A 14,333-nucleotide genomic window follows, 5' to 3' on the forward strand; every position below is an offset into this window, starting at 1 on the left:
TGACTGTTGGTGAATCAGCACCATTATGGTTTTGTTGACTCAAGGGTCTGTTGTATCTATATCCTGTTGAGCCCAAACGGTCATGGGCGAGGCTTTGTTTCTCTTTTACTTTTGCCAAGCATGTGGTTAAGCTGTTGTCCGCTTTTACTCCATATTGTAAGTACAGCTTCTAATTTAGCGAAACAAAGAGAGTAACAGGCCCTGCCTGTTCCCTCATATTAAACGTCTTTATGCTCTTCAGGGTGCCAATAACCAAGAACACAGTCCCTTAAAATCACACATAAGCAGGGCGAGCACTCCCACATTTATCTGACTATATCTGATTCATAATATCAAAAAAGGATTTCAACAAAGGTTTAATTATATCTCCCTCCTACCCCCACTACAATAGGTTCACATCAGTGATTTCAACTCCACCTAGTGGTACATAATTAACACTCACTGTGGGAAAGACCAGCAGTCATCTCTCTGTGTGTCTGCACCATTGTGCACACAGCAAATTAAAAATAACACAACAGCTAAAGAGTCCAGATGTAGGCCTGTGTTTGTTAGTGTCTCGCCAAGAGGATAAAAGACAACGAATACCAATGACTGAACATGTTTAGTCTGATATTGCAGAGGAAATGGACATGAAAAGGACTCTAAATGGTGTGACCTGATGGAGACCCAGCTGCTCTGAGTCTAATATTTCCTGCTTCCCCCGACAAGCCAAACAGGAGCTTCCAGACGGCCTCAATCTACTGGGAATGTTACCACTGGGAACCCTGAACAGTACACAGCAGATGAGAGGCAGAACACACACACACACACACACACACACACACATCTCAAACATCTTTATGTAAAAGAGGTTTTTATGGCAACAAGTTGAACAATATTTCAAATTTTAGTGTTTTCTGCAGCAGTGTGATCAAGTTCACAAAAATCTGTGCAGAGCCTGAAATACACGATATAAGAAACGTACTGTCTCACTATTACTGTCTGAGCTTAACTGGGTTTTTGAAAACTTGGATATAAGCTGCTATAAAAATTGGTCCTCATTTATAAGATCAAGACCTGGTCTTATATACATGAAGTGAAATGATTTAGTGTCTTTGGTGACTGTAAACATCAATGACAGCCTTGTGAGTGTGCAGGCTCAGAAGAAATGAGGCTTTAGTGTTCCAAGAACATTTTCTCAACTTCATCCATCCAGTCACATGGAGATTCTTCCTCAAAGTCTCTGTGAAGAGAAGACAAACAGTACTATACATTTGAACTTTGTTTTCATATTAAAGGTCATAAAGAAACAGTACATTAGGCCTGCACGGTTTTGAAAAAAATATCAAATTGCGATTATTTTGACTGATATTGCAATTGCGATATGATTTGCAATATTAGAGGGAATGATGTTTTTTATATCATTAATCTCATTTTCATTGCAAAACATATTAAAATGATTATAGTGTGATTTTTTGAAGGGATCTGTACCAAACAAAGATGTTTTCTTAAGTGTAGAATATGATGTGTAGGCCAGGACATCTCTGCAGCACAGCAATATGTCATTTAAAATGGTATTTTGACACACATTTAACAAATATTGTGCCTCTTAAAATAAAGTTAAGTAAATCATATTGCGATCAATAAAATTTCGACTAATTGTGCAGCCCTGCAGTACATTCCATATATTCAACAGATATCCAACATAGATTCACACACCCCTCTCTTCATACATTCATATTTAACGTTAGTAATGTTTATTTCTACAGGAGTTACGTTGTTTTTTTATAAATTTGCTTTACATATAATCTTTACTTTGGAAGCTCAAAAAGTGAGTCATACTTTTTATTATTATTCTTTTTTTTGGCAACATATCTTTATTTTGAAAAAAAGGACCCATGAGTATCATATCTTCCTCAGCCCATATACACATTAGCCATTTGTGTCTTTACATGATTTGTACATGAAGTGCTAAACCATGCAAAACCAGTCCTAATGACTCATTAGGGAAGTCAATCATCAGGACTTCTGAGTGAAACAGAAAGAAGCCTTTTTTGTCATGCTGATGTACTGTACCAGTTAGATTAGATAAATATGCTCATGCTTGGTAATATCATGTTAAATACTGTAATAAGTCAGGGTCACTTACGTGTCCTCATCATCAGAGCGAGGCTGCAGCCTGTCCTCATCTACAGCCACGTCAGGCTCCGGACCGTCAGTGTTGTCCCCCTGCGGCTGGGAGAGGGGTCCCACCAGAGGGTCCTCACCTGAACATGGAAACCACAGAGGATTGATTATGTGATTCACAATAGGTTAACTGTGTGCTACAGCAAAGTTACTTAAAACAACACAGACCTCCTGTGTTTACTAAAAAGGTGCTGAAGGCTCTGCTCAGAGGGGCTTTCTCCAGCAGACTCAGCAGCCTCTCAGGAGGATCCCTGTCCCATCGTCTCCTCTGTCTCCTGTCCTCTAGCTCCTCTGATGCACCTGGAGAAACAGGGATACAGCTGATGCACTCTGATGCTGTATTTCATTCTCCAAACTTGAATTTTGTACAAATGAAGAAGTGAAAACACTGCTACTGTTGTCATACTTCCATGAGTAGAACCTGCGAGGGTCTGGTTCGTTGATGCCGTGCTGTCAAATGAGACGAGGCTGGCGTTGGCCAACATCTGCAGCACAGTGTCTGATGGCTCAGCGGCCCACTGCCTTCGAGGAACCGGCTCTCTGCTTTCACAGTGGGCTTCAGGTAACGCCACTCCTGAGGTAAAGGGGTACTTAGGATACATTTTTTTGTTCTTGTTATCAAGAGGGTCCTGACAAGAAATAAGGTTTCTATTCTGTCGACGCTGCATGCATAAAAACACAAAGAGCAAGGAGGTAAAAAAAGCATCAAACACTAAACAAAGGGAAATGTAAAAGAGTCAGGAACCTCTCTTGCTACAAGCGATGTTCTAGCAGAGAGCAATGAAGAGGTGCTCATGGTTTTTTGTGATGATTTGTTTCAGTTGCAACAAGAATGGATTATTACCTCCGCCAAGGCCAAAGGCCTAGGAAGGAGGTTATGTTTTCACGGTCATGTTTGTTGGTTTGTTTGTTTGGACAAATTGTTTGGACGGATTCAGGAATATTTTCAAGGACTCCGATCAGCCTGAGCATTAAGACCACAGGGTATAACACATGCGCAGTGTAGCTGATGACGCGTTGATGACACGTGACCCCGCCTCCTTCAGAGAGCAGAGAGATATGTGCGTGGATGTGTGGCGAGACTCCGAAGTGCGGGAGCTGCTGGCCGTCCGCAGTGAGAAAGAGCAAATCGGTAGATGACGGGATGAGAGACAACGTAGTGTAACGTTATACAGACATAACAAGGCTGCTTAATGATAAAGGCATCCGCCGATACGTTACACGGAAACACACAGTGTTAATAACAAGCCGACCACCTCACGGTACCGCCAGCTGTGAGCTGTGATCTGTTTTTAAAGTCAGGCGCCTTGGCGGAGGTCTGCGCTCTCCGAGTGACATTCTAGTTCATTTTTTACTTTTGCTCTTAGCGCTAATTCCTCCTTCCTTTACCTTTCTCAGGTTTTCATAAAATAACGTATCTGTAAGTATCATAGAAACAACTCCAATGATACTTTTCCTATGTTTTGGGAATGGCTGTGTTGAGTAGGTATAGCTGGCTCCTGTCAGGATGATCAAAACATAATTTTTCATTGTGTTTTATATAGTTTGAAGGAACAGAATAAAATCATCTAACATATATGACAGTGCTTGTTTTTTCACTGACAACCCCATGTATGTTCCTGCCAGTTTTCACAAACATTTCTGTGATGTGGTTCTCCCAGAATCGCAGCAGCACACGCCTTTTTTCATTATTACGTAGTTAACCTTAACTTGGACTCTACCTTCAAATGTTGACGTTTTTATTAAACTCTTCTCTCCCAGAAGATTAGCCACCTTCTTTCCCTCTTCTCTGTCCCATCGACCCGTCCGTCTCCCCTGTTCCTGCGTCTCCAGCGCCTGTAAAAGATTCAAAGCACCGCTGTAAATCAAACACATAACATGAGCTGCGTGGCCATCTGAACCAACAGCAGCTTGTCAAAGGTCAGATTCCACATAGGGTCACCGCAGCTGGGGAAATGGTGTGAGAGTTTAAATTCTGACTTTGACACCCTGTTGTGACAACGTGTCGTACTGATGGATGAGCAGCCATGAAATCACTTCAGGTTCAACTGTTTGAGTGACTGTCACCACGCGGGAGGCTCAACTGCACTGCACTTTTGAGTGCACAGGTGTTGACTGTGTGTGTGTACCTGGGGGGGCAGATGGGTACGCAGGAGTCTGGCAACCCGGTGAGAGGTCAGGATGCTGCGCAGGGACGGACGGTCTTTTGGGTTTGTCTTGAACATCTGCTTGAGCAGATACTGCAGCTCGTAGGGCAGGTGACCGGGGAGGGGAGGGTACGCACCCCGACACACCTTAAGGATCAGGCTCTTCCAGCTGGGTGCCTGGAACTACACACAAGAGTGAGGTGTGAGGATCTCCGGGATAATGAAACACACCGCAACAAAAAAAAATACACAGCAGATAATGTGACTCAGCTGAAGATACTGGGCCTCCATCATTCCACAACAATGCTCAGCAGTATCTCACTGTGCAATAAGAATATTTTATATAAAGATTCATTGAGGCCCCACAGTCAAACCCGTGGAACATGCGGAGAGAGGAGGGAGGGGAAGTACCGGGTGTCGCAGGGTGCACAGCTCGTAGAGAACGCAGCCCAGAGACCACACATCACTGCAGAACACATAAACAGAGAGATGGTCATTCATTCACACCAGACATTCGTCATGTCAAAAAGATACACGGACGGTTAACCCACGCGTGAGTTACATAATCACTGCTGAGCTGAGAACACAGGCTGTTTTGAAAACTCCTCATTGTTGGTGCATTTATTGACACTCCAACAGCCAAGACTGGATAATGAAAAGCATTGTGTTCACAAGCTATGTTGAAACCCAGCCTGGAAGGGAAACTGTAAGCAAACATGGAAATTGAGGAAAGATTATGGGATTTTAAAAAGTTAAAATGTCTGTCTCAGATATTAGAGTGTCCCTTTAAAGTACAAATGATGGGAGCTTTGTGCTCATAACCATGCAAAACTGCTCCCAGTAGACCACCAGTTACACACCAAATACTGACAATAACTGCACTTTACTGTATAATGACTGTGCAATATCATTATCATTATTACTACTCAGGTGTAATTCATACTGTGCAATATTTTCAGTTGGAATTTCATTTCATTCTCACTGTGCAATATCATTTTCCACTTGTGCAATTTTGTTAATAGTCTGTTTATTGTCAATACTGTATGCTCCTATTTTTATACTTCCTTCTATTTAAATGGTTCATATTTTCTTACACTTTGTTTAGCTCTTTTTTTTACTGTGTTAGCTGATGCATCTTGTTTTTTGCACTATCCCCTTTGCTGCTGTACACTGAACATTTCCCCACTGCGAAACTAATAAAGGAATATCTTATCTTATCTTATCTTAATCATAATGTAAAGAAAACAGAGCATACACAATATTTATGTGTTGAGATGTTTTATCACACTTTGGGTCAACAAACACCAGGAGATGGAGCCAGAGCAAGGGGCAGAGGCCCTATAGGAACAGAAACCAGCTGGGGATCGCAATAAGGAATCAGTACCTCCCCCGCCACATGCTACAATCATGGGGAGAACCAGCTGTAGCTCTCCAACCTCAGTCAAGGCCTATTGAAGGAGGCTGGGACACGGGTCAGTGTGTTCCAATCCGCGTACTTCTGTACTTACACTTACTATTTTGAGTGCATAAGTGCGTTCACACTGGGAAGTACGGCAAAATGCAGTGCACTCAAAGTACCCGGATGTTGTACTCAAAACGGTCAGATTGTTGAGTGTAGAACGCTGGACACTTTCCACACTCAACTGTCGCCATCTTGGCTACGTAGCGGATGGGGCAGAGCCACGACCACTATTCATACATACGTAGATAACAGAATAAAACAATACAATACGTAAACATACCGGTGCATTTTCAGCCAACAGGAGGACACGTCGTAGGCGGCGACGTTGGAAACGTAATTTCCACTCTGCTTTCATTTTTTTCAGAAGATATTTTAGCGGGTAGCGAGCCGCGGTCAAATGTTGCGATCGTCATTTCCGGTCAGTGCGCCGCAGAGTCCTACCCTGTTGAAATTTACGCACTACTCAAGTGAGTACAGAGTGCACAAAGTGCACTACATTGAAGTGTACTTCTGGAAGTACATGGACTGGAACTGCAGTTGCAGTGCGTTGCGATTGGATCAATTTTGGCGATTGCTGACCAGATTTTACTGAAAATAATTGTAACATAATTGCCACAATATGTTTTATACACTTGAACAATGTGGTACATTGTCTGCATGAGCTCTACCTCCAGTATTATTAAAAATAAATACACTGCATACACTGGAATATCAGAAAAGTTACAAACTTTACACTGGGTAACGTACTGTATACAGATGTCTAGCTTTGATTCATGTGTTATTTGTATAGATTTTTTCTAGGGCAGTCAGTCAATTAAAATATTTAATCATGATTAATCGCATGATTGCCCATAGTTAATCGTGATTAATCGCAAATTAATCACACATTTTATCTGTTCATAATGTACCTTGAAGGGAGATTTGTCAAGTATTTCATACTCTTATCAACATGGGAGTGGACAAATATGCTGCTTTATGTAAATGTATGTATATAATTATTATTGGAAATCAATTAACAACAAAAATCAATGACAAATATTGTCCAGAAACCCTCACAGGTACTGCATTTATATGCAAATATGCTCAAATCATAACATGGCAAACTGCAGCCTAACAGGCAACAACAGCTGTCAGTGTGTCAGTGTGCTGACTTGACTATGACTTCACCCAAACTGCATGTGATTATCATAGAGTGGGCATGTCGGTAAAGGGGAGACTCGTGGGTACCCATAGAACCCATTTTCATTCACATATCTTGAGGTCAGAGGTCAAGGGATGATGCAATAACTTCACTCTAGCTTTAGAAACTGAGTCCGCTTCAACCTTAAAATCGCCAGTTGCATTAATGTGTTAAAGAAATTAGTGCCGTTAAAACAAATTTGTGTTATTTGGGTCCTGTTCCTGTGTCCCTCTCGTCTGTTTCTTGTAAGCTTAATTTCCCTCATGGGGATTAACATTGTAATTTTTCTGTACATAATGGTCAATCCATTCAAGGATTTATGTAAATAACATTATGTGGACTTATAGACACAAGTATTAATGTTTATATAGTGTACTATATATAATAGTCTTCCTCAATGCACCAACAGAAGCCTGGTTACTGTCTCTCTATATATATGGCCCTCTGTAACACATTTTATGAACTATTATATTCATATATCAGCTTTTTTATGTTCTCCTATGTTTGAGGGTATATAGTCTTTGCTTTACCCAATTAATACTTCCTGTTCCAATTTCCCCACATGGGAATTGATCCAAAGGCATTAACCTTATTTTCATTTGATCTCGTGCCATATACTGTAAAATGGAGGAACCAGCCAAACAAGCTCATGGTAACATACCTCTTGTTGTTGTATGGCTTGTTGTCCCAGATTTCTGGAGCCACATAATATGGTGTCCCAACATACGTATGAGCGTATGCCTTTGAGCTGCAATAAACAATTACAAAAAACAATAGTCAGAGCTGAAATGTAACAGCAGCAAATCAAGCACCGAGCATTGACTTTAAAAAAAAGGTAAACTATAAATGGCTGCCGTTCTCTTCCTGCCGTACCTGTTCAGAATACACGCCGAGCCAAAGTCCCCGAGCTTGATTGTCCCATTATCTGTAAGGAAAATGTTCTGGGGGAGGAAATGAAAGAGAAGTGATGACTTAACACGAAGCAAAAATAAGAGCAGCCAACCGTGGCAAAATGATGATATTATGCATGAGTGGGAGATAACGTGTGATCTTATCTCAATCAGCAATTTCATCATTGTTCATTTCACTCCACAGCGCTCACACTGATGAGATTTTATCAACATGCATCCAACCAATAAACTAAATTATCGACTTCTTGCTCTGATTCAGAGAACAAATAGTATAAAGAAAATATGATCTTCCTCATGAGTTCATAATGTCGGTCCTATGTATCTATGTATGTTCAACATGAATTCTACTAACATGTATAATAATTATAAACTATAATGTCCAGAGACTACTGTACCTTGGACTTCAGATCTCTGTGCAAAACCCGTTTATTGTGGATATGCTGTGCTGCAGCACACATTTGAGCAAACCACCTCAAGATCTGGAAATAAAAGATTTCAATGAAACAAAATGTAAAAAAGTGGAAAAAACAGTAACATCAAATAGTGGGAATAGTTGCAGGAAGTGGAGGCCTACATCATCAACACAGAACTGCGTAGTTTTCTGTTGCCGGATCCTCTGGAGCAGGTCTCCTCCACTGCAGTACTCCATCACAATACACAGGAGGTCATCAGCTGAACAAACACAGTCACACTGCCTATTCCGCATTCCAAACCATAATAACTGTATGTCTTGTAATAAGAGAGTTAGATTTATGAATACCTTCGAATGCCTCCCTGAAAGCCACGATATTAGGATGTTTCATTCTGGACAGCAGGACGGCTTCTCTCCTCGAATTCTCCAATTTGGAATGATTCTATAAAAATGCAAATACAAGCATGAATGCATTCACTATTATGCAAAACAAACAGCCTCCACGTCTCTGTAGGCAACAATCTGGTAGTTTATCAGCACAGAGCAAATAACATTTCCATATCCAACCCCAGGCTGTAAGAGAACAGTCTGAATTAAAATATAGTCTGCAGCAGTGTAGTTCACAGGGTGGCAAATACAACATCTCTTTTATTTTATTTATTACTAATGGGATTTTTTTTTGCAAGAGAGGCTTGCTGTGTTGGGGGGGAGAGAATCCAGTTCAAGTCTAGTTACCTGTTCCACCACACAGGTGAGGGTAAAGCAGTAGTAGTTGGATATATCTTTGTTTGCACATACCTTTGGCAGCTGGATTTCCTTGACCACATACTTCTCCTGACTGCTTTTACAGCAGACTAACAAAGCCCGACCGAAAGAGCCCTCACCGATGACTCTCTGGAGTGAGTATCTGTCCATAGAGCTCCTTCATGAACCACAGAGACACCACAACAAAGCATAAAAACAACCACTAATATAGCTGCAGCAGGCTGAGAGCAGACTGGGAGGATGGAGGAGAGAAGATGCTCTTGTTTTGGTCTTCAGTTCTCACTTTGAGACTTATTTTATATTTACAACGCGTAATAAAAGACTAATGCACCAACAAAAATCTGACTGGTGCTGTTATGGCTGTTTGGCCGCTACTTCCTTATTATTGTATGACGTAGGCGACACACACCTGTACTGCGCCACGTGGCCGCTAGAGAGCGGTACATTATAGATTATAGATTATAGTCTAATCTCTACAGTTTAGCTCAAGACTCATAGAAATGAAACCATAATAATGTTATAACAATTTGTCCTAGTATTGTAATAGTCTAGTTTTACATTAGAGTATTCTGTTTTTCAAGTGCTTATATAATGTATATGTTTCCTCTTTTATTTTATGCATGAGTTGTTCCAATCCATGACGTAATGTTATTATGGCTACACTGTAGGTTCTGTTTATAATGATGCGACTCTTTTGCTGCCATGTTTGCCCTTCCTTGTCCACTAACCGGATCAAAAGACTAAATCATATCTATAGCAGTAAGCGTTTGGAGAGAAAATCTTTAAAGAACATACGTCACTGCGCTGTCAGAGCCCGGATAGCTCAGTCGGTAGAGCATCAGACTTTTAATCTGAGGGTCCAGGGTTCAAGTCCCTGTTCGGGCGAACAACTTTTTGATCAGTTTTAAATGGTGTGGACTGGACCGAACTGTAAACTAAGGTGTAACTTGCATTTACAGCTACTGTGACACAAGTAAAGTTGCTGGAGTAACAGATGACAATCTGCGGGTGGAGCTGATAAAACACTGCTTCCTGACCTGATGCATCCGATATGAAAATCACATGAGTTAATGCTGTGTGCAACGATCACGGAAAACCGATTAAAAAGTAATGCAAACTTGATATAACTGTGACGGATAACACAATTTAAGCAACTTTCACACAATATGGAGACCACCAAAAACATATGCAATGCATTTGTAAAAGGTCAGCACTACTATAAAGTGTAGCCTATCTATGTGTTTTGTGGTTAAGGAGCTGAAACTTGAAAACACACTGGTAGCCTATAGGCCTATATATCCTACTATGCATCAGAATTCCCCTAACGTATTGTGCAGCACAAACCAAGTGCTTCATAGCCAAACGGTTGCATAGCGGCTCCAAATGTCTAATATTTGCCTCATTAGCTCCTCCGTTTGGCTCTCTGGCAGTGCTCTAGTCCTATCAGCCGGTAATCTTCCACAGGAGGAAAATAAAGTCAGTAATGAGGTAAATATTGGGCTTACATGGTGCAACAGTTTGTCTACAGCTCCTGGATTATGCTGCACAAGCTATCTGGGGAAGCGTGATGGGCATTTGCTGCTTTTCCTGGAGCTGAACAAGATCCATCCATTATCTATAAGCGGTCACCGGGGGGCTGCAGGGCTGGAGGGATGGAGCACATCCAGGCTGACAACCATTCACAGCAATTTTAAAGTTGTGAATTAATCTAACTTGCATGACTTGGATGAGGCCAGAGGACCCGCAGGAAACCCACGCTGACACGGGGAGAACATGCAAACTCTACTCCTGAAGGGCCGGACAAGGGGATTCGAACCCGCAGCCCGCCGGCTAACATCTACATCACCCAGACACCTGCTGTAAAACAAGATTTGGTTTGCTTGGTTTGGGAATAAAAATTGAGCTTCTGCTGACAGATGAATGATGAGTGTATTTTCATACAGATTGGGTGAACTGTTCCTTAAGACAAGCCAGCAATGAGCTCTTCACTTGGCATTATAAAATGTAATAGCCTACCAGTGTAGAGGTAAATCAGAAAGTGGGCCAACTAGCCCAGTGGTTCCCAAACTTTTCCATGTCAACGACCCCTAAACTGACACAAATTAGACTCTGGACTATATTTGGTTTTAGTTGTTTTATTACAGAAAGCATGTGGAACCAATGACCAAAATAGTCATACATACTGTCATGTGTTATTTATGAATGGAATTAACGTGACAATAAATGAATCCCCTTTTTACTGGGGACCCCCTAGTACACCCTCAAGGACCCCTGCAGTTCCCCAGACCCTATTTTGAAAACCACTGAACCAGCCCACACCCTCCAGCTGGAAAGTAAAGTAGAACCACAAGTACAGAGATCAATACTTGTATTTTCAGAAAAAAGGCTAAACTAAACACATTTTAAAAACACACACTTTGTGACTGTAATGGGAAAATCTTCATACAAAGCTTCATACGGCTTGATTTGACTTATTCCAGTAGTTCTTTAAGGATCTGTAAAATATGTTTGAAAAAACCCTGAATAAACTGAGAGTGAAGGCATGTTCTGTGTCTTTCATCCATGGTCTAAATCTTGTTTTTAAGCCTAAATTGCAGCCTGGCTGCTTGTTTATTAGTGGCTAGATAGAATACAATAGCTTATACTGTCCGGCTGTTAGTTTGAGTCTACTCTGCTCATAACTGAGGAACTTTCACATGGTCTACAATCTAATCATTCATTACTGGATATTAAAGATGGAAACCAAATGACCATGCTGTGCATGTGTGTGTGAGTGAGAGTTTTTACCACACATTTGAAACTATTCAATTAGTGAGGTGATACCTGTGAGATGAAGATCATGTTTTTCCAGGAACGGACATTTCTGTTGGTGTTTGTGGTGCTGACAGAGCATTTAAATGCAGATTCATAACATATGGTGTCTGTCAGACGCTGTGACACTTCTCTTAGTTTGTGCTGACAGATGACTGGCATGAAGCAGCTGTGGGGCAATAAAACATTAAAACTGAATGACATTAAGAACCTCTCTAGTGACAAGTTTTTTCAATCCTTGGATCGGTCCCCCATGTGGGCCTCCTTGACGCACGGAACAATTTCTAAGACTTATTTTGTTGATATGAAAGAGAATATTAAAGTATCTATTATTCACATGGCAGCTTGATAATAACTCTCAAACTCCTGGGGCCATGAGAAGTTTGAACCAAAAAACTGAGTCCAGGGCCAAAAAAGGCAGAGAAAGCTATCAGATGGTCCTTCATGGGGACGGGTGGAAATCCACTGCCTGAGAAGGAGAATACATAAGTCCATCAGAGGCCCATTAAAAACCAGAGAAAGATAAAATACTTAGTGGTTAAATATAAAAAATATATATGTAGGTTATGGTATACTGTTCCAATATATATAATGTCTCGTTGCCCAGGTGATGCATTTTAGCGTATAAGGAAAATTAAGACGGCAGTGTTAAATGTGAAAATATATGCACTGTGAGAAATGACTTAATGAAAATGATAAAGAGCAAGGATTTGTGTTCAGTTATGCCTTTGATATAATAAACCAGCTCATAGGTAACATTAAAGATGCAGACTGATTCCAAACCTCATCTTAAAATTGTTCAGCGATTCAAATAGAGTGAATGAATGAGCTGAAACGAAATGGCAATTCAGTTTGATTATCAGTCTATTAAAGATGGACATCAGAGAAACTAAACTATCATCTGTTGTGCCGTGTCAGTGGAGCTGCTTTGTGGATGGTGAAAGTCACTTTGTAAAGTTTATCTAAACTTTAAGGTCCATTACATAACAGAGGTTTGATCACCGTTCTTAACCCGAGAGCATATGTTGATCCCCAGATAATTATCATGGATTCTGTCACCTTGTCCCTTTGTTTCAGTTCACTGTCGTCAGTGCTGTTAATCGGTTTATTATCCTTCACAGGCTTTAGGGAAGGATCAGGCTGCCTTTTTTCCTTTTTCATTTAGAGACAACAGTTACAGTTTACTAATAGAGAGGACACATGACAGTTTTATTAAGTGCTCACAAATAGGATGACATCACCATCCCAGATGTTAGCGGCTTACAGCTTCAACAGCAGTTTCAGTGAGCACATATCAGACCTACTCTACAGGAAGTGGAAAAAATAACCTAACATTATGATTATCAGTTACCTAATAATGTTCTAGTCAAACAGCTTTAATCCTTACTGGAATGCATCAAAGTTTGGACCTGTGTTTGGTTGCATATTGGACTGCTCTACAACAATAAAAGCCTCTGATTATTTGAGGGATGATGAAGTGAACATTATGGCTACGTTCCAAATCACATACTTTTAGTACATACTGCAGCTGCCCTTACAAAGTACATGCTGTTGCATGTACTATACATGCAATTGGGACATACTACTTCGTCATAAAATTGCGGCTTGACCTTTGACCCTCTTGCTCATACAGTATATCCGCTGCACAGAGGATTGTGGGTCAGAATAGCCAGAAAAGCATGCTGGCTTGCATACTGCAAAATGGTACCAGATGTAGTATGACATCCTGGTATTTTTGGCATCCTGCATTTGACACACTATGTATTGGGACAAGCTAATTATTTTTCTGACATACTAAATAGTATGGTAGTATGGGTATTGGAATGCACAGAATATGTACTGCTTCTCTAAAAGTTTACAAAAGAGACATAAGATTGGAAGAATAAGCATAATGTGAACAAATCCTAAATACATTCACTTTTGACAGTGTGTAACAAGAGTTACAACACTCCTTGTGATAAAATACCATACGCTGGTAACCCATCTACCACAGTTCCTATATTTGCTATGTGTTCATGTGATGTTTTCCAGGGGTACTATTCCAGTACTCGGAGACTTGTGAGGTATTCTGATACATTTACCACAGGCCAGTAACACATGCAGAACATGTGGTAAATTACTCCAGAGCCTGAGCTACATTCCTGTGGTAAATGTCCCAAAATTCCACACAAGTCTCTGAGTACCACAGAAATACCAGAGGAACATGTCACAGGAACATAAAAAGTACCAGAGGAAGTTACCTCAAAAACTCGGGGTACCAGGACAGCAGAACAAATTATATTTTACAACTGGGAATGTTGTGTTTTGTCTTCACTTGTTCTTCAGAAAAATATTTAGCTCTTTAAAGGTGCAGTGTGTAGGATTTAGTGGCATATAGCTGTGAGGTTGCCGATTGCAATTAATTAAACGTTTTCCTGTGTGCCAAGCATGTAGAAGAACTACGGTGGCCTTCTCTAGAGCCAGTGTTTGGTTTGTCCGT

The 14,333-nt window shown here is 40.8% G+C and overlaps 1 protein-coding gene and 1 non-coding gene across 2 annotated transcripts; one reads left to right on the forward strand and one right to left on the reverse strand.

Moving 5' to 3' along the window:
* Positions 1-645: 645 nt before the first annotated feature.
* On the reverse strand, positions 646-9,438 carry nek3 (NIMA related kinase 3). The gene is made up of 13 exons (XM_037774386.1): positions 9,077-9,438; positions 8,627-8,720; positions 8,441-8,538; positions 8,262-8,345; positions 7,829-7,896; positions 7,617-7,703; positions 4,725-4,779; positions 4,296-4,496; positions 3,888-4,002; positions 2,573-2,740; positions 2,335-2,466; positions 2,129-2,246; positions 646-1,222 (listed from the first exon to the last, which is right to left on the reverse strand). The coding sequence occupies exons 1-13, from the start codon at positions 9,191-9,193 to the stop codon at positions 1,156-1,158; spliced, it is 1,404 nt and encodes a 467-aa protein (XP_037630314.1). The 5' UTR covers positions 9,194-9,438; the 3' UTR covers positions 646-1,155.
* Positions 9,439-9,855: 417 nt separating this feature from the next.
* On the forward strand, positions 9,856-9,928 carry trnak-uuu. The gene has a single exon. It is a non-coding gene; the product is annotated as a tRNA-Lys (tRNA).
* The last annotated feature ends 4,405 nt before the right edge of the window (positions 9,929-14,333 follow it).

This window comes from Sebastes umbrosus, chromosome 7, assembly GCF_015220745.1.
Source record: "Sebastes umbrosus isolate fSebUmb1 chromosome 7, fSebUmb1.pri, whole genome shotgun sequence".
Classification (NCBI taxonomy): Eukaryota; Metazoa; Chordata; class Actinopteri; order Perciformes; family Sebastidae; genus Sebastes; species Sebastes umbrosus.